The sequence below is a fragment of the Eriocheir sinensis genome, chromosome 13 (genome assembly GCF_024679095.1).
Source record: "Eriocheir sinensis breed Jianghai 21 chromosome 13, ASM2467909v1, whole genome shotgun sequence".
In the NCBI taxonomy this organism is placed as follows: Eukaryota; Metazoa; Arthropoda; class Malacostraca; order Decapoda; family Varunidae; genus Eriocheir; species Eriocheir sinensis.
Genome location: NC_066521.1, coordinates 7120322 through 7141588, shown reverse-complemented (window position 1 = coordinate 7141588; position 21267 = coordinate 7120322). Strand labels below are relative to the sequence as shown.

At 42.7% G+C, this 21267-nt stretch overlaps 1 protein-coding gene across 3 annotated transcripts; it reads left to right on the top strand.

The window, feature by feature from the left end:
- Positions 1-6855: 6855 nt before the first annotated feature.
- On the top strand, positions 6856-21261 carry LOC126997932 (uncharacterized). 3 transcript variants are annotated; one of them, XR_007752509.1, is made up of 3 exons: positions 6856-7265; positions 10989-11142; positions 12489-13309. XR_007752509.1 is itself a non-coding variant. In XM_050859181.1 (3 exons), the coding sequence occupies exons 1-3, from the start codon at positions 6938-6940 to the stop codon at positions 16477-16479; spliced, it is 525 nt and encodes a 174-aa protein (XP_050715138.1). In that variant the 5' UTR covers positions 6856-6937; the 3' UTR covers positions 16480-17027. The 3 variants fall into 3 exon arrangements, 1 of the variants encoding a protein (XP_050715138.1); XM_050859181.1 differs by lacking the exon at positions 12489-13309 and adding an exon at positions 16437-17027; XR_007752508.1 differs by lacking the exon at positions 12489-13309 and adding an exon at positions 17298-21261 and having other exon boundaries at positions 6858-7265.
- Positions 21262-21267: the final 6 nt, after the last annotated feature.

Here is a 21267-nt window from a genome sequence, read left to right as displayed (position 1 = left end):
AGAGTACAACGGGATTAACACCACCACTATCATCACCATCGTCACCACACCACATAAATCGGCATGCTCCTCTGTCACACACCATATTACACCACACCACTTTTTCCTCCACCACCATTACCACTACAATCGCCACCACCACTTCTATCCTCTCACCACCACACCACATCACACCACACAATCATTCTCACCATAACGGCATAACCACTACCACATCACCACGAAACCACCTCCACTATCCTTACATTACAACCACCACAACGCTCACCACCACCGTCACCACACACACACGTCATTCATCCACGCCACCCCCATCACACAACTTCCCCCCTCCACCAACACCATATCCAAACACCCCATCACACATCAATATACACCTCCACAGAATCCTCACTGATAAAAGTACAATGAGAACAAAGCAAAATAATGTGCATATGTAATCCAACTTACCTCCACACACCCGCGGATACGAGGAGGAGGAACAAGGCGGGGCAGGGAAGGCCGCGGGGCTGCTGGCTGGTCCGAGCCACGGTCCCTGGTCCGAGCAACACATTTAGCACTCTTCATCCGTCTTGACGCATCACTCACTACACAACACTTGCGACACATTCAAACTCTCTCTCTCATTGTCAACGCACCCCCTTAGCGGCCGGAAGTTTACGGATGACGAGATAAGAAGTAGATGTAATCGAGCCGTAATCACAAAGGCAGCAGCATGTGGCCGCCGTGAGAGGGGGAGGGCCGGAGGGGAGGGAGGGAAGCCGAATGACGCGTTAGTCTGGTACCTCGAGACAAGACTCGGTACATTGAACCTCCACTTATCTCTCCTTTTCACGAGATGGATGATGTTTCCCATACATTGCATAATGTTTGTAAGGATCGTTATCATTTTTCAACCCCCCTCTGTATGCTGGCGTGTATGTGTGCGTGTATCAGTGTGTGTGTGTGCGAACTTCAAAGTTCCGTGGCGCGTGCCTCGCTCGAACTGTTCAGTGTTCACCTGCTGACATCTGGTGACAAGAAACTGTGAATGACATATACATACGTATTACGAAAATTAATGAGGTAAATTAAAAAACAAGTGTTAATAGCACAAAAACTGTGCTAGATCGGCGTCGCATGACCCTCCAACACCCTCCCCCAACAATTTATATTATGCAACTAGAGGTCTAAAATGGAATATGCCACAACGGGCTGGGGCCGACCATCAGGCCCTACTATGAAGGCCTACCGGCGCCACAGGCCAAGACGTAGAAAAAAAAGCTGACATTGTTTATAATGCCATGTTGTAGGGTTCATCAGGGCTAACAAATGTTATTATACAATGTCTACAATGCATGGTAAGCCAGGAAAACAACTTGAAGAGAACACCACCAACAACAACACCCCCCCAAGAAACACATCATATTGTCGTTAGCCATCGTGACCACGTGGAGCCAAAAATTAAAATAGTGACCCATTAAATCTTTCCATACATTTTCTTTGGAACCTTAGGAGTGTCGAAATTAATATGACCCTCGGCGTTTTTTTTTTTTTTTTTTTTTTTTTACGTCTACGCCTATAGCGCCAGTAGGCTTGCTTGTGGGGCCTGGATGGAAGTGGGCCCCAGCCCGTATTGGCGCAGGCAGGCAGGTGTTGTATAGTGGCGCCATCTTCTCTTGTCATAACACTCGGGTTGTAGTCATTCCTCACTAAATTTAAATGTTCTTTTTATCCACTGAGATCACCAAGTTATCAAAAAATAGTTTAAAGGGATTCAAACAACATGAACAACGAAGAATCATTAACGGTCATCTGGTTACATATATTTTTCAGTAGATTTATTATTTTTTTCCTCTGAGGTCACTTCCGTGTTCTTATTGTTTGAGTCGCAGATCATATTTGTTTAGACACCTAAAGTTTAGAAGAAAACGTCTGTAAAGATTTTATGAATCACATAGTCTATAGTCTATCGGGCGGGATTCATCAAACCATTTACCGGACCTCTGTCTGGTAAGTCTCGCGGTAACTTCGCCCACCCGGTAAATCGGCATTCATCAACCACTTACCGGAGCCGTGGTAAGGCCAAAAGTTACCGCGGCTCCGAGCACCCGTAACTGAGTTACCGCAGGCGTGGTAAGTGGATAGACACTGCCGCGGCTCATGTTCGGAGGCGATTTTGAGCCAATGTATTTTTTACCTCGTAACGTGCCCTACACCATCAGAAGCAGAAAAGCATGCAGATTTAGGATCTGGGCTTATAGAAGCGATGTGACGAAAACCAGCTGAGTACGAAGGAGTTGAAGAGAAATAAATGCAAGAAAATGTGTACTCCCTATTCATTTAACTCTGATTTTCGTATGTGTATTTACACATTAATGTTACAATTTTATGCTAGTGTGATGCAGAATTTTCTCAGGAAGATGATGGTGGTCTCCATTTTTCTCAAAAATGAATGTTGGGGTCAGGAAACGGGGTGGGAGTGAGGTGTGTGAAGTCGTCGGTTTGGGATGAATTGGGCAGACCCGTGCACGGCCTCAGGCCGGCTTCACTTGCAGGCCGCACTCTATAGTATGTAAGTCTGGGACTGAGTGATGAAGCAAATGATAGAATTATAGAAGCCATGAAGAGTTTTCTGGAAAAGATGTGGTGTGCAAGAAATAGGGAATTGGAAGATTTGTAATGGATACTGCTTGTTTTGTTTTATTTTTACAGGGTGTGCCGATACGAAGGCCTGACTCTCCAACGGGTCACCTGTACAGCAAGAGCAAGAGCAAGAGTGTGGAACTGTCCACCCACATGACTTTTCCCTGCTTGTTAAAACACTGCAGAGGGAATAATGTTACGTCTGTGACAGTCACCTCCCGTCTCAAGTCTCCAATATTCTTGCTGTGGAGTTTAATGTCGTAAAATTTTGCTCTGACCTCCTCCACACTATTCACGAAGCCACTCGATCACGCCATTCACCTCAGCAGCCACAACTTCCCACGCCCACACCCATTGCTTGGCTGCCCCAGTGAGGCATGATGACAATGGCCCCCTAGCCAGTTTTGGTTGCGAGGGGTGAGTATGGGCAAACATTAGAATAATACCCAATCTTGTGATAGCGAGGCACGCAGCTGGCGTTGGCGACGGAAAACTATGCAGGTAACATACAAAAATGTTCAGAATATAGCTAGGCTACATAAGCAAGTATATTTTTATTTCAAGAATAGATATACAAGTAACGTGCATTCATTCGTAAAAAACGCATCTAATTGAGGGATCACCACGCTAATTGTTTTAAGGCAGTATTTACGCCTGTACAATACACATGTCTTGATTTTGAAGTCTGTGTATTAGTAACAAACGACACATGAAAGCTGAAATACAGCATCAAAGGTCGCACGTGATTGGCTGTCCAGCCCAACCAATCGTTGCAAGGGTGCGAGTTACCGGAGCGTTACCATACGTACCGTTGATGAATCCCGTGTTTGAAAGATGCCGCAGCTCTGGTAGCGCTCCGGTAAATGGTAGCGCTCCGGTAAATGTGAGAGATACCGGAGGCGTGGTTGGTAAGATTGATGAATCCGGGCCTATCGACTCTAACTTGAGCCCTGTGGCTTGGCCCGGGGAACCCCCCATTGTTTACACATCAAACGATGACCTGCGCATGGCGATCTGTCTCACTGTTACGTTACGTACCCTATCTATTTATGGAATATATATATATATATATATATATATATATATATATATATATATATATATATATATATATATATATATATATATATATTCATAATACGACTGCATGATGTTATGAATGGCTTGAGATTTGAGGGAAAGACAACGACTCTGTAAACCTTCACATTTCAACGTGGCTCATGCGACATTGCCGCCTGATAGTAGGGTGGCTTAACAAAATTTCAGTGCACATCCGGATAAAAGCATGAAATTTGGTATGAAGCTTCCCCCTAACGTACTAAATGAATTCAGAAGGGTAGGTAAAGGTAAAGTTGGGGGCATACGCTGTAGCAGCGTAGCCATCATGAAATATGTCTGTGACACAAAACATAGCCGCCATCTTGAATTTACAGTTATAAGTGACAGTTATAGTGACAGGCCAAAGTTCAGTCTACATGACATTTTTCCTTAAGATGTATGTGTGACACATGAAATCACTGGTTTCGAGGGTTAAGAAATTATTTTTTTATCGTTAGAAAACAGCAGAGTTAATTATTTTCAAGATATATCGCCATTTTGAATAATTAATCAGCGAAAATCGGAATTTTCAATATATGTATAATGTGCATGTGTTTTATATGATCTAAATTATGAGCTTCTTTGCAAACTGTACCATGTGGTACGCGTCATAATGCTAAACTGGCTTGTTTTACATTCAATTATGGCCACAATAGTAGTTGCATTCTATTTTAATCACTTGGATCTTATCTATTCTTATGTATTAAGCATAATTATAATACATGTAAATACATTGCTAACTCACCTTTATGGCTCTTTTTTTCTGCTTGCAGGTAATATAGCAATAAGGCAATATGGATTTTGATTGGAAACTCTGCATTATTTGTCAGTTAAACAGTTCAGAAATATTGAAGTGTCCCATGAGGAGCAAGTTTGGCACAAGTACTGAAAAAAAAAAGAAGCGTACAGGTCACTTCTGAAAAATGTGGCAGCGTTCAAAGAAATTGATGCACATCCAGAGAAACTTGAATTTGATGATGGCGATGAAACATCAGACAGCTTAGCTGATCATCATGCATCTTGGCATGGATCATGTCACCTGAAGTTTAATAACTAAAAGCTAGAAAGTGCACAAAAATCCGTCACAAAGAGAAGTCAATGTGACCCCGATGAATCTCCTCAGAAAAAGCCCAGGGGAGAACGCAGATCATTGGACCAGCAAATTTGTGTATTTTGTGAAAAGTGAAAAGAAGAAGGTAAAGTACACAATTTCAGCACATTAATTTGATGCTGATGAGAATGTGCGCACCATTGCTACAGAATTAAAAGACACTAAGCTTCTTTCATCACTTGCAGGAGGGGACTTGATTGCAATAGAAACAAAATATCATTTGAAGTGCTTATTCGGACTGAGAAACAGATAACGTTCATTCAAAAAGAAATCTAAAAAGATTTTGCTGAATACAGAGAAGAAAATGATAGAATCAATTATCTTTGTAGAACTAACAAACTACGTGGAAAAATCAATTAATGTTGGAACTTTAATATGTTTACACTCAAAGAGTTATATGCCATGTATGTAGACCGTCTCCAGAATCTTGGTGTCAGAAAATATGTAAACAGGAGTAGGTTGAAACACATCATCCTCGAACATTTTCCTGAGGCACAGGAGCAGCAAGAGGGGAAAAATGTAGTTATTCTTTTCAAAGAGGGCATGAGTAACATGTTAAGAGAAACACTGAAACAGCGGGATTTCTCTGAAGACGCCAATATTCTGGCAAAGGCTGCAAAAATCATCAGGAAAGATATTTTCGACCAGGAGGGATTCAGTGCCCCAGTCGTCAGGGCACTACATATGTTTTTATTTCTTGTCTCAAAATAACCCGCGACATTTCGCTGGTGAGGTAGTACCCACAGAGTTATAGACTAGAGAGTTCAACTCCAATCTCTCGCCACGGTGAGAGGTGAAGCCACTGCTCCTGCCTGTAACTCTGTGGTCGGCCGCCATAGGGTGACGGATTGGCGACCTTTCCGTGATTCCACATGTTTACACTTAACCACAATTAGCTAGCCACCATTATAATATTTTGGAAAACTGAGCCGATCATCGTGTTGATGAGACATTGCTGCATATCATGATCACAAATTTATTGCACTAAGGTATACCTACAATAAAATAATGAGAAAAATTTATGGTTATGTATAAACATTTTTGTTCACCTTTTTTGCTTCAACTCCTTGTCATTCATGTACTTTTCATTGCATTAAGTTTTCGTTTACAGTTTCAAATTCAGCACGTTTTTCCGATTCAGATGGTATATGACATGTACCAATGTAACAATAATCAGGGGGTAAAAAAATGGACAAGAAAATAACAAGTCTATCTGACAGAGGATCGCCGAGGCGCTGGTAACTTAATAATAGCAGTAGCAGACATTAACTATGTGATGTTAAATTTCTCTCTGTCTCGCCATCCGTCACCCTAAGATGCCTCACCCAAAGCCCGAGATGCAAAAATAAAAATCATGTTTACTAAACACATACTAAAAGAGAATAGATATGAACTGATGAAACAGATCTTCCTGCAGGAATATGAGAAGGGAAAGACTACATGGATAAAGAACCTGAAAGTATATATGCAAAACATGAACTTGACACTTAGAGAAATAAAAGATGTAAAGAAGGAAAGTATTATAACAAAAATCAAAGAATGGGATACATCAAGGTGGAGAAGGGAAGCAGAACAGAAATCTACACTAAGTATATACAGAAAATACAAGAGTAATATAGAAGAAGAAAGCTGGATAGACAACACTGAAGAATCAAGATTAATGATGAGAGCAAGAACCAACACGCTAAGTTTAAACTGGAGAAATGACTACCAAGGAAAGAGTGAGCGATGTCCATATGATGACTGTGACAAGGTAACATTAGAACATTTTCTTTGAGAATGTACAGAATCAATATGAAGATATAAGAAGCAAATTTAACTTTCAGCTAACTTCACATAGCACAAAAAATAATAGCAGAAACACTACTTTTTGGTGAACAAAGAATCAATGATATACAAGAAAAGAATATATTAAAACTATCTGGAAAACAAGACACAGAAAAACACAGGAACTGCAGCACAACTAAAGAAACAGTTTAGTGGGAGCCGATGCCAAGGCTTATCCCACGCCTACTGCTGAACTTAACTGAAGATGGCCGCCAGTTGCTTCAACTTAATGGCATTGTTTATGTCGGCCCCGTTAAAACTAGAGATGATCCCAAGATGGCAGAGCGTTCAAGTTGTTCTCCTTCCCCTGGGGCGATTTCTTCCCCTCTCACCGCCGAGCAGAGGAGGAGAAAAGATAACTGGAGTCAGGAGGAAATGCTCTGCCTGGCCCAGTTATATCAAGAGCACAAATCAACAATAAAGGCAGACTTTAGTGTCGTCAATGCCCGGGGGAAGGCAGCTGCCTGGGAGGACATCACCCGACGCCTGACGGAGTCTTTTCCCCGCGGCAGGACCACCAAGGACTGCCAAAAGAAGTGGCAGTCTATTCAGGCAAATGCGAAGATCAATATCTCCGCCCAGAAGCAAGACCCCACTGCCACAGGTAAGAAATATTTTTTGTGTTTCACGATATGAAATCATTGCCTAGTCAAACTACACTGCGGCAGCTTCCACTTGAGAAAAAGCAGCGGCAGGCAAGAGGTGAGACGCATACAACTTTATCTAGCAGACAAACAAATATTAGTAAGGATCAACAATACTTGCCAGTAACATGATCATCTTAATATTAGCAGGTGTTTGACAATTTCCCCTCATCCATCCAATGACATTTTCCTGTCCCAAGTTTACCTTGCAGTGTCACTGAAACAATAGTTTTAGAATATATGATATTTCTTTCTACAAGACTTATGGACACTGCTGTAAACCAACATTGAAGGTCAGTATAGCACCCATATAACACATATGAACTGAACCTCCCCCTGTCAGAGTACTGCTAGCATAGACCTTTACAGTACTACATATTAGAAAACCAAATATGGAAATTGTACTGTTGTGATCACTTTGCTTCTTGATCCTTTACCATTTTCATTTACCATGATCAACGCTGGTGCGACAAGTCTTTGGTATTGTTATGATTTGAAAACTATCAGGTATTTAATGTGCATCTGTAAAGGTTTCAATGGCAGCATGAACATGCATCTTGATAGACTTCAATTCATAATGAATGGCAGAGTGCAAGTTGTTCTTCTAATATAGTGTACAAACTTTGGTAAAATTCTAGTGTTTGCTCATACTCCCCCCCTCCCCCCCATACAAGCCTGGGGACCTGGTGGGAATGCGGGGTTTTGGGTGGGGGACACGAAATCCGTCGCATTCGTGTATTTTTTTAGTGTGGGGGGGGGGGGATAAAAACTCCCAAGATCTAGGGAAATTCCCTAAATTTAGGGAATTTTTCCTCCCATCACCACTAAAATAAGCATTTGCGACGAATTTAGTGTTTCCCATACGAAAACCACGCACTCAGTGGATCCCCAAGCTTGTTTTGGGAGAGAAGCGTAGCGAACCCACCAAATGATGCTCACCTCACCATCTGGCGTGGCACTGGTGGCCATCTGTGCTCACATAAACACCTCCACCACACTCATGCCCTCTCTCTCTAGTAGGTTGTCACCTCATCACAAGGTTTCTGTCCTCCAAGTAGAGTCTGTGGCACCAAACACAGTGTATCTTCATTGTTTATCACTGACACAAGTAAAACCACCGGCTAGCCGGGATCCATCCAACACTGCGCCTTTAACACTACTGCGGCTTGTGCAGGCTCTCAAACCTCTTGCCCGAGCTGTTCGAACACGTGAATCCTTACTGACCGGATTTTGAACCTGCTTCACGGGCTCATATTCCCAGTATACAAGATGATTGTGGATATTGACTCCGCGCCTTCAGAATACGATAATACGCCTCCATATATCATAGTAAAAAAAAACAAAGTACTTAAAAGTAAGGAAGCCGAATTAATCCCCTTCCCCCAACGATCTTGGGGGACCTGTGTGAACTCGGGGTATTTGGGTGGGGGAGCATATTTAAACTACTCCAACCGAACTTTACGACCTGCTAACGAGGGGGCTTCGCCCCCCTCGACCCCCCCCTGTTAAAGGTGCGTGTTCTAAAAAAAAAATAACCACGCATGGTGGACCTGGTCTCATATGTGTGGGCTAATGGCTAACTAAGCGTACCATCACTAACCAAGCGTACCATCGGTAATAGTATTAGGTAAAGGTGCGTTTTCTAAAAAAAAATTAACCACGCGTGGTGGACCTGGTCTCACATGCGTGGGCTAATGGCTAACTAAGCGTACCATCGCTAACCAAGCATACCATCGGTAATAGTACAATAAATCCCTGATTATCCGAAATGGAAGGGGGGAAGCCTCTTTCGGATAAGCCGATTTTTCGGATAATCCGGATTTATGGCACCTTGGTTCTTATTTTCTCATTAGAACACATGTAGCTAGTATGGACGGACCATTAGCCAGGATGGATGAGGATGCTGTCGCTGCTGCTTTTTATCTAAAAAAAATTGTGTTGTGGATGGAAAACAATTTTTCGGCATGGTGATGTAGAAAGAAGTGAGGTCGAAGCACAGGTAGAATGCGATGCGACTGCCCAGTGTGAAGTGTGTGACGCGACTGCCGCCGACTGACGATTTAAACAATGAAACCATACAAACACACGCTACGCTAAACAAAGTAGTACGCTTAAAACATGTGATGTAAATGTTTTATTGTATGTTTGTCTGTGTGTCTCCTTGTCTGGACCAGTGTATGTTGATACTTGTGAGCGTTGCAGATCTGAATTGTGAATGTTGCAGAGTGCGATTGTGAATGGTTGTGCAAGCTTACAAGTGTGACCTTGATGCATCGTGCAGGTGGAGACACAGTATGATGACTCGTATTATCGCGCAACTCATATGTTGGAAGGGGAATGTGGCATGGAGTGGAGAGGGGAGTCGTGTTTGTGTCGTTGTCTTGAGAGTACGGTGTGAGAGTAGTCATGCAGTAGTTTGTTCGTTCGCCGCACCTACGTCCTTGCTGGGGCGAAGGTGCGGACGTGGTGTTGTTGAGAGTTTGTTTAATGTTTTTTGTCTAATACATTGATCTATTCGTTACAAGCTATTTCGGCAATACGTATTAGAAAGCATATTCATTTTAACTGTTCTTATCAATTTTAAATGTGTTAATATAGTACATATGTAGTTACTTTTATTTATTTTTGATGTTTTATAATGTTTTAGTATAGAAAAAGAAAAAAAAATTAATTGCATTATCCAGATCAATTTCGGATAATCCGTTTTTTCGGATAATCCGCTTTCGGATAATCGGGGTTTTACTGTATTAGGTAAAGGTGCGTGTTCTAAAAAAAAAAATAACCACGCGTGGTGGACCTGGTCTCACATGCATGGGCTATTGGCTAGCTAAGCGTACCATCGCTAACCTAGCGTACCATCGGAAATAGTATTAGGTAAAGGTGCGTGTTACCCCCCCCCCCCCCCAAAAAAAAATAATAACCACGCGTGGTATACCTGGTCTCACCTAGCGTATCATTGCTAACCGGATCGTTGGCAACGCTGCTCATATTGCAATGGCGTCGCCATGTAAATACATCTTCCGTATGTATAATATGCCCTTAAGTACAATATGGAGGCGTAATATCGTATTTTCGAGTTGCGGAGTGATTTTCAATAATTACCTTGCGTGGTTTCCGTACGTTGTAAAAAAAAAACCGGAATGTATGAAATTTCCCTACATCTAAGTAATTGTAAGGAATCTCCCTACATCTAGGGTATTTTTCAACCCCTCATAACTCAAAAACTATGCATTTGCGACGCATTTCATGTTTACCACCGCATTCCCCGAAGTCTCAATGGCCCCCTAGCCAATTTTGGTTGCGAGGGGTGAGTATGGGCAAACACTAGAATAATACCCTGTGGTGGTGTAATCAGCTGACCATACCTGCGGCCCTGTGGTGTAGTGGGAGGAAGGAAGAAAAGGGAAGACCGGGGACTCAAGCTGTACTGGGACTGACAGGAGACAAAGACACAGGCAGCATAATAGTGAGTGAAAACTATCAGGTATTTAATGTGCATCTGTAAAGGTTTCAATGGCAGCATGAACATGCATCTTGATAGACTTCAATTCTTAATGAATGGCATAGTGCAAGTTGTTCTTCTAATATAGTGTACAAACTTTTTGAGCCATTTTATAATAATTCACATGCTTGTACTTTCATTGTTGACATTATTACAATGACATATTACATCTTAATTCTAGGTGGTGGTCTGGCTCCTCCTCCTCTCTCACAGCTGGACAACCTCGTCGCTGACATCCTGGGGAGCAATACTGTGGTGATAGGTGGCTGCCACGATCGGCCAAATGATGAGCCACCTACTTTTCCCCTAGCGACCGTCGGCTACGAGGATGAAAGGTATGGGCTACTTCACCACTTAAGATTGTAATGTTGATGCTATTTCATCAGAGGTGGGCACGGTACTGAAAAACCAGTAGTGCAGTACTTTTTCCGGAGTAGTGCAGTTGCGGTAGTGCGGTCCCATTTTTTTCTTTCCCAGTGCAGTACGCAGTGTGCGGTACTGCAGTAGTGGTAGTCAAAATAAAAAATACTTCACTTTGCTAAACCCCTTTTTGCATGTTTTTCCATTATCTTACAATTGCTTTGGATTTTTTAAGCTTATAAAAAAAAAATATCGGCAGGCACCAGGGACGGGTCCGGGGTTGAAATGGCCAGCACCGCGCTGGTTAAAGAAGACTCGCAGTGCAGTAGTTTAGTCTGTCTATTTAGTATTTAATTTTGAACAATAACTGAAAAGTCAGAAAGATTGATTCACTGTAAAGTAAAAAAAATTAAAAAAAGCATTTCTGTGAGCATACCGCACTGCAAATGTCGTCTTCAATAATTTCCAAAGTACTGCAAAAAAGTAGCAGGATTTTTTAGTGTGGTATTTTCAGAAATTTTGCGGTAGTGCGGTACTTTTTTTGTGTTGTGATACTACTGCACTAAGTACCGCACTTGCCCACCTCTGCTATTTCTTGGGTTACCATCAACTGGGGTGACTTCGGACAGTTTTCAAGGTTTTTTTGCTTATGAATTTTTTGTTTCTAGGCCTGGGATCTATGCTGAGTGTGCATTTACTCTGTACTGTATTGTTAAGAGCTGCAATTACATGGTGCAACATTTTCACAAAACTTAATAGTTTTTGTGCTAAGTGAAAAAATATGGGCGTCCGAAGGCACCCCATATCTGGGGGGACTTCGGACACCATTGGGGGACTTTGGACAGTGGCTATATTTCATTGGGTTTACGTACCTGAGCCTGTTCGCACATTCCGGATGTGACTTCGGACACTGTTGAACCGGGGAAAAAATTGGCAAAAATCTTGGAAAAGAAGCTCCCACATTTCAGGTCAGTAGTAGCAGGGAAGTAAAAAAATGGTCAGTAATTTTGAAAAAAAAAATGTTATTACAAAAAAACTATTAAGATGTAGAGCACAGTTTTAGTTTTAGTTTTTTTTTTTAAGTTTAATGATCACAATCACCACAATAGTTTTTTATAATGGTAGGGCAACATTCAAGTGTGTTAGGGTTCTTTGAAGTGCACACTATTTTACATTTCATTTATTAGATTTTATCATGATGCATTTCACTAGAAATTTATTCTTGTATATGTTATTTTGTAGCTAAGTACTTCTATTTCATATTTTCATGATATGTAGGATATTCAACATCACTGAACTGGCACCACCACCACCGTTACAGACACAAAAGTTAACTTGAGTTCATCTCTGGATGGGCTCCGTGCGGACCCTGGGCTCCATTGATGACGTCACTGACGGTCGACGGATCCATGAAGACGGAATAGTGGGAACCCCGCCTTAGTCATCCCACAATATGTAGTTATATTTAGGTGTCCAAAGTTACCCCATTTTGAGCCATTTTTCGACATGCCTCCATTCAAGTGACATTTACAGGTGTGAAGGATATGTTAAGCACCCCTGAATAGAATAGATAAGCATGTTTCTGATTGTTTTCTCTAGTTTTGATGTTGTGTGTAATACAGATCGTTCCTGCCAGAAGAAGTTTTCCAAGGGGGTAAATTTTACAAAATCTCAAAAACACATAGGCCGGTATTATAAGACACTTTGGCTTCTTACATCAGCTATTTCTAAAGGTCAAAGAGGGAGGCAGTCGGGTTCTAATGAGTGTTTCTTTATGTTCACGGTAGAGAGGAAGGGTCAAACTACCACCAGGGTCATACAACTACTCCTGTAAATGCCCACAACTCCTATGAAGGCCTTGTCAAATATGTGTTCTTGGGCAGCGAAATGTCTTATAATACGCCCAATAGAGTATTGTCCTTGTTTTCAAAACAGAAACGTGTCTCATGAAAACAACATTCTTATTAAAAAACTATAAGGCAAAAGACAAATTCTAACTCTAAAATCATCAAGCTTGTTGCAACTGGCTGCGAGTTATCAACATGTCACCTTTTTATCCACTTTTTGTCCGAAGTCACCCCAGTTGACGGTACCTGTTTAGTTTATTAACGCACTGAGAAATAAATTAATGCTCGCTTTCACAGAACTCGGCAAACTTTTTGGTACAGTTCTGTGTCTGCGGGAATTCACTGATAAAGTTTGGTAGGTGAGGGGTTCAGTTCCTTAGTGGGCCGGCAGAATTTGTCCGCTCTATTGTAAGCACTTTCATTCTTGTCCTTTCGTGAATCACCTTTCATCTGGAGTCATGAAGAGACATTTTTAGTTACAATAATAAACACCAAAAGAGAACTTTAAGCTCGTATACCGAACAAAGTTTGTTATACGTATATGAAAAGTTTGGACCTCTCGGACTTAATGGATCTTCGGATACATCACCTCCTTCTCCCCAATCAGTTTGTTATAGCGAGGGTTTATCAAATTGCAAAGTTGCATGATTACTTTGCAGAAAAAATGCATATTTGTCTAACCTGACTGTAATAGATTTGCACACTTCCATGATTGTCTGGGACCCAAAAGGTATATGTTAGGTGCCATGAAAATAACTTCACAAATGCATTTTTTTTCTTTTGCCATGCTTGAGTGCACATGCTCTTAGTGTATGGCACACAGCAAAGTTGTCATAATAAAAGGTTTCAATAGGAATTCCTCTACAGTACCCTCTCGAGTTTCGCGCTATCCGAGTTTTGCGGTTAGTACTAAATTCTTACCATCCCGATTCGCGCATTATCACCCCGAGTTTCGCACTGCTTTGACACGTACGGGTCATGTCTACTTATCATCGGCATCGTGCACGTTACCTTTAAAGGTAGTATCACACTGGATGTTTTCCTCCAAACATTGTGGCTATGGCAAGAGAGAGAGAACGGGTCGTTTTGAAGCCGCAGTTGAAGGAGGCTGCCTTACAATTGGCTGACAGTTCTGAAAACACGCTTGTGATTTGCTTGGAGTCCGATGGCGTCATCGCCGACGCTCACCTATCAGCGGCTTCACTGCCTTAAGGCGGTGTCACAATGGCCGTTTTCGTCCGACTGTTGGAGCTACGGGCAACACCCGTACGCCCAACCGAGAGCGAGTTCACGGTTGTCCATAAGCTGGTGTCACACAGGACTTTTTTCTTCCCACCGCGTTGGCAGCAACTAGGGCATCCGGCAACTCCAACTTTTCCTGGTGTGCGTCACACATGGCCAAGGTCGGTTTCCCGTATCCACATCCACGCGTGAACAAGCACTTGCCTTGTATCAAAATGGCGTCGTCTGCTAAAGCAAGGGCTGTCGCGGCTTGTGCTGCCATTACCCAAGTTATGGACTTGTGGCTGCAGTTAAATGGAAGGAATAAACAGTTGTGGGTGTGGCATGCTTGTGGTTCCTCCATGCCAGTTCTCCTTGTTACCACTGCGCGTGCTCGGCCAACCCACCCATCTAGACTCAACCACATAAACATATGGATCGAATAACAACACACACACACACACACACACACACACACACACACACACACACATTAGGAACCATTGCAGATGTTTCTGACAAACAGAAACGACTTCACCATTTCTTGAGTGTGTTAGAACGTATTTGGTGAGTGGCTCACATGAACCAAACCTAGCTCTTGGCAAGAAGAGAGCATTCGTCTTTAACACTGCTCTCTTCTTGCCATTATTGGGTATATTTTGGTTTGTATGAACCACTCACCAAAAAGTTCTAACACTCTAGAAATAACAAAGCCATTTTTGGTTGTGAGAAACATCTGCCATGGTTCATGATGAGTCTGGTGTGTGCGTGCATGTGTGTGTCTTTGTTGTTACTCGATCCACGTGTTTGTGGTCGGAGTCTAGATGGGTGGGCCGGCCGCTCACGCGCATTGGTGACAATGAGAACTGACATGGATGAACCACAGGCACGCCACACCCACAAAAGCTTCTTCCTTCCATTAAACTGCAGCAACAAGTCCATAACTTGCAGCACAAGCAGACGGCGCTATGTAGATACGGCAAGTGCTTTGTTACGTTGATGGTTACGGGCAACCGACCTTGGCCGTGACGTACACCAGAAAAGTTGAATTTGCCGGTTGCTAACTGCCGCCAGCGGTGGGAAGAAAAGGCCCAGTGTGACTCCAGCTTACGGACAACCGACAACTTCGCTCGGATGGCGCAAGGCGTGCCAGTAGCCACAACAGTAAGAGGAAAAGCGGCTAGTGTGACCGCCCCAAGCAGCGAGCGCTGACGAAGCGCCCGGCGACGTCACCGACTCCAGCGAATCTGGCGTGTTTTCAAGCTTAATAATCGTAAAACTTCATCATTGGCTTTAAACGACCCGTTCTCTCTTTGTGTTTTCTTCCTTTTTCCAAGGTACGTATTTTGAGATAACAAGGGAGTAAAGGAGGAAAAAAAGTGAGCTCCGGGGGGCAGCATGAGCCAATTATAATGGCACCACTATAAACAGTTGCCTGCACCATGACGGGCTCGGGCCGACCATCAGGCCCAGATGGATAGTCTACCGGCGCCATAACCCACATGTTAAAAAAAACAAAAACAAAAACTCCATGGGTCAGAACAGATAAGCGCTTTTTCAGTGTTTTCAATACCTCGAGTTTTGCGATCCTCAAGTTTAGCGCTATACCTTCAGAACGAAGTGAGCGCGAAACTCGAGAAGGTACTGTAGTTAAATTTGCTGCTGTGTGTATTTTAGTAATGTTCATGCATACATCAATTTTTCTCTATTCTTCGGGTGAAACCTGCTTTATATCTTAGCATCTATTTGGACTTTGAATTTTTTTATTTTATTTATTTTTCAAACTCTATCTAGAAATCAATTTACAATTATTTTCTCCCTCATTTGGAGTTTCCCAAGTCAATTTGCAGTGTGCTTACCACAAACTAGTTGCTTTTTTTGTTGCATAAAAGTATGAATAAAAATATAGTAAATCAATAGTTCATCATCATCATCATTGTCGTTTAATGTCCATATTTTCCCATTCAAGGTGGGGTTGGACGGGCGATGACTCTCCTCCACATCTGTCGATCTTGTGCCATTACATTCCTCTATTCCCAATATATTCATATCCTCCATCACACATCTGCTCCACTTTTTCTTAGGCCTTCCCACTGGCTGTCGTCCCTCAACTCTCAACTCCTCCACCTCATTTAACATGCCCCCCTCTGCCCTTTTCACATGTCCAAACCATCTCAATCTTCTCTGCCTCAATTTAACAGAAAGGTCCTCAACCCCACACATCTCCGCCACGTCACTGCTTGACCTTCCATCCTGCCACCTCACTCCTGCCATGTATCTCGGCATCCTGCGATCACAACTGCACAGAACATCCATCAGTCTGTTCGTCAGTGCCCATGTTTCTGCTCCATACAAAAGAACACTTCTCACACAGGCCTCGTAAACCCATCCTCTGCTCCTCAATCTTATGTTGCGGTTCACTAATAGACTGGCTATTTCTCGCCATCTATCCCATGCAGCTGCTACCCTCGCTCTCACTGCTCTCTCCACTCCTGCTTCACAGTCCAACACATCTCTCAGGTAGCAGACCTGCTGTACTTCCTTCAACACACCTCCGTCCACCACCAGCCCGGCATCCTCATCATCATCACTACCATCACCATCATCCCCCTCCCTCACACATCTTGGACATACAAAGTTTTGTACCCTTCGCAGATTTCTCAGACCTGATTATCGTTGATGACACCATTTCTTACACTCAGTACACAACACAGAATTTGCTCCCACTCCTCTTCCACAGCATCCACATGGCCATTTTCCTGACTGAATCCTTTCTCTTGCCTTACTTCCAATCACCATCAATTTTGTCTTTTCCATGTTTAGTTTTAATCTCCTGTGCTCCATTTCTTCCTTCCATCTGTTAAACATGTCAGTCACTTCTTCCTTTGATTCTGCTGTCAACAGTTACCATATCTTTTTCATTTAAATTTAATTTCTTAATTCAGTGCATGGAGTGCCAACCTTAATTAACAATGGTATACATCAATATTTATTATGGTTCTAAATTTATTTAATCATATCAATACTTTTTCAACATGCATTACTTTTAACTTAACCAACAGGCTATTTAAGAAGGAGGAGGAGCCAATAACGGTACAGCCTGACCCCAGACAGTCTTCCCCTACACCAGCCACCACCCTCTATGCTTCATCTACCAATCCTCAGCCGGCAGTCTCACAGCCAGCTCATAGCTTCCTTCTTGTGGATAAAGAAGAAGCTCTTCATATTGAAAAGAAGAGGAGGCTAGAGCTGGAAATTTTAGAACAAGAAGTTGCTCTAAGAGCAGCAAAGGTGCAAACAGAACAGGCTAAGACTGCTATTTATAAGGCCATAGCTAAAAAACTAGCTTAGATTTGGTATGAAATGTGGTAAGCTCAGGCTCAACAATGGTATACACAGTTATAGGCAAGAATTGGTCTACCATAATGAACGAGTGGAACAGGCTTAGCAGTCATTTCATGGGTCTCAATACAATAGACACAGAGCAAAGTATAAGATAAATTCATGGATGGTAATGTTTGGTGGGGTTAGGTACACAGGATCTGCCTTGTACAGGCCTGATGCCCCCTTGCAGACTCCTTACGCTCTTATGTTCTTAACCCCTTCATTACCGATGGCCTACCATAGTACTTCAAAATAAAATTTTGGCTAAGGAACCAATGAAGTACAGTACTGTCTCCAGGATTGCGAGTTTCAAGTTTCCAATTCACCAAGTTTGCGATAGGGACCCCAAAAATTTGATTTTTATTGAAAACTGAAATTGTGATATGACCCGAAAGGAAAAGGAAAAGGCTGCTAAAACCAGGTTTTTTCACACCTTGTTGTGGTCCTTGATTCCCATTCTCACTCTTACCTGCCCCCTGGGCCTTTCCATTAACCGTGAGAAGCTTGGTGAGTGGGATCCAGGCAGCCAGGCGGATGTGTGCAAACAACCCCGACCACGAGCTGGGCCCGAGCAACTGACGGGCTGGTGCTGATGGCGATGGTGATGATGAGTGTCGGCGGTGTGGCCCCCGCATCGGCGCCACCCAAACGGCATTTTCACTGGGGCCCGCGTGTGTGTGGCTGTGCCCGTTGTGGGCCCAGGCTCCTCAATTTGCCAATTCTCACTTTCCACATGTTTGGTGGGACCCCTTTCCTTTCTTCCATCTCTTCTTTTTTAAAAAGAAGAAATGAAAGAAAAGATTAAAGGGGTCCCATGCAACATGTGGAAAACAAGAATCAGCAAATTGAGAAGCCCAAACCCACAACAAACACAGCCACACACACACGGGCCCTGACAAAAACACCGTTCAGGTGGCACCGATGCAAAGGCCACACTGCCAACACTCATCACCACCATCACCATCATCAGCCGCCCATCAGCTGCTCGGGCCCGCGTGGCCAGGGCTGTCCGCACACATGCGCTTGGCCACCCAGATGGGTGGCCAAGCGCAAGATGTTGATGGTTTTCAATTTTCCCCATAAGAATAACTGTTCAAAGTTTGCGATTTTAACATTTGTGACCCGCAACGTCGACCTATTTATCGCAAACTTGGAGACAGTACTTACATGCGTACATCATCGCTCATTGATGACACACAGGACTTCATTTTTTTTGGTTTGTATGGTTTTTATGACTTAGTGACAAATTGACTTGTTGGCACCTTGTGTTTCAAGGACGTTGGCGACGTCTGCCTTGGGGGCTACGATGTGAACCCTGGGGGTGGTGGCAGGCAGTGTGTGATTGACACGTGTTGTGTCACGGCGTCTTTTTCTCCGTCCAATAGTGATCCTGAGCGCGATATGACTCTTGAAGGTGACAAACAAGGGTCGGATGATAATGAAACTCAATCAGAAGGATTCATAAGTGACTTGGATGAAGACTATTTGCCAGAGAATGACAGTAAGGTGCGTAGTGACGAGGAAAATGAGAGTGATGTGAATGGTGACGATGAAGAAACACCATACTCCACACACTCCTTTACACTCATGGGTGATCCCTTTGCTGATCATTGTCCTGGCACTGTTCCTGCCCTAATTGAGGATTTTTCTGGTGTTCATCCTGATGTACCTAGGAATGACATGGGTGCTTTGGACTTATATAGTATACAGCTCATGAAAAAAATACATAAATGACTAAATATGGGTGTAAGGATAAATATAAACTACCCCCACGAAATTAGGAGAAGCGCGCGAAAAACTCGGTGCGGGAGAAGGGGGGTGAGAAGCGCGGAGATCACGGAGTCGGTAACGAAGGGGTTAACCCCTTCAATCCGGCGACGCCGACGACAGCGTCCGAAGGGCGTCCGATGTCATTACCATTAGTCCTCTTTTAAACCTCTTAATCTTCTTCCATTTCCTCTTAATTTTCTTCTAAACCTCTTTATGAGGAAGTGGAAGAGGACTAAGATTAATTTAGAGGAGGATTGAAAGGTTTAGAAGAGGATTAATCCCCTTCCATTTCCTCTTGACCCTTTCCATTCTGTGACGCTGACGTCTGCGTCACGGATGGAAAGGGTTAAGAACGTGCAAGAGGCCAGCAGGCATATGCAAGGTAGCTCCTGTGAACCTAACCCCACCCAGCATCACTATCCATGAATTTATCTAATATTATATTTTCAATCTGTCTATTATATTGGTACCCACGAAATGACTGCGAAGCTTATTCCACTTGTCCACCTCTCTGTTTGTAAACCAATTCTTGCCCATGTCCTTATTGAATCTGAACTTTTCCAGGGTAAATCAATTGCTATGTGTCCTACCAGGTTCACTTACCTGCAGAAATTCACTTGTACACTTCAATCAAATTTCACTGTGTTGTGACCAAAAGTAGGAGACAGGAAGTGCAGATGGGTAATTAAGCGAGGACCTGTCATCAGTTGACAGGTCTTCTACTTTCACTTGTGACACTACCTCTAATGAAAAACTAATGATATTACTCGCATCTGTAACTAATGATTTTACAGCTTCATGTTTCTAATGATTTCATGCACTTTCTGTCTTTCTCACTTTTCAGTCTCTCCCAACATTTATTTTTACTCTCCCTCTCCAGACATCTATTAATCAGCTTATCTGGCTCAATGGTCCTCTGTCTTTGTTTCCTTCAGTACTGCTCCTTAATGGTTCTCTATGTCACTCCCTTTCTAATTATGCATCACTAGTCAGTCCTCGCATAATTATCCCACTGCACTTCCTGTCTCCTAATTCTGGTCACAACACCTGCATCCGTCGCCTTTTTAGAGAATGGAAATATAATTGTTTAAGTCTTTCTTCAAATGGCAAGTTCATTAATCCTTGAATTATCTTTGTCATCCTTCTCTGTACTGATTCTAGTCCATGAATTTCCATTTTGTAGTAAGGTGACCAAAACTGAACAGCATAGTCAAGGTGGGGTCTGAAATAAATAAACAATTAACCCCTTCCCGGCGGAGGATCTATATATAGACGTTTCGAAATTGGGACTTTAAGTCGGCGCGTCTATATATAGACGTTTGCTTTCATTTGCCCACTCTAGATTGTAGCATGGTCTATATATAGACGATTCCTTACTACTAACAAAATTAACAAAATAAATCATTATTTGGCATCTCAAACCCCCTGACACTTACCGACATTGCCTCTCAAGGACAGTCACCGCTTGTGCTTTGTCGGTGGCGGATGTGCTATGCACATCAGCTAACACTGGGAATTTATGCATTTTTTTCCCTATTTTATTTTATTATTAGTCTATCATGTCAAGGAGAAAGAGACCTCTTAAGATGGAAGAAATGACTTCTTTGGTAGCTGAGGATATAGATGCTGATTTTTTGGATGTTTTTGATGATTCTGACTCATCTACTGTCAGTGATTACACTGATACAGAATCTAAACCTTCATATAAATATATCAATACACATATAACCAATCACACTTAAATAACATCTATATATAGATTCAAATGTTTGTTCAGTTTTGCGGCAGAGTCTATATATAGACGTCAATCTGGAATGCCCACTTGCGGGGAATCTTTACATACACGTATGGATGAAAGTTGACAGCGTCTATACAGAG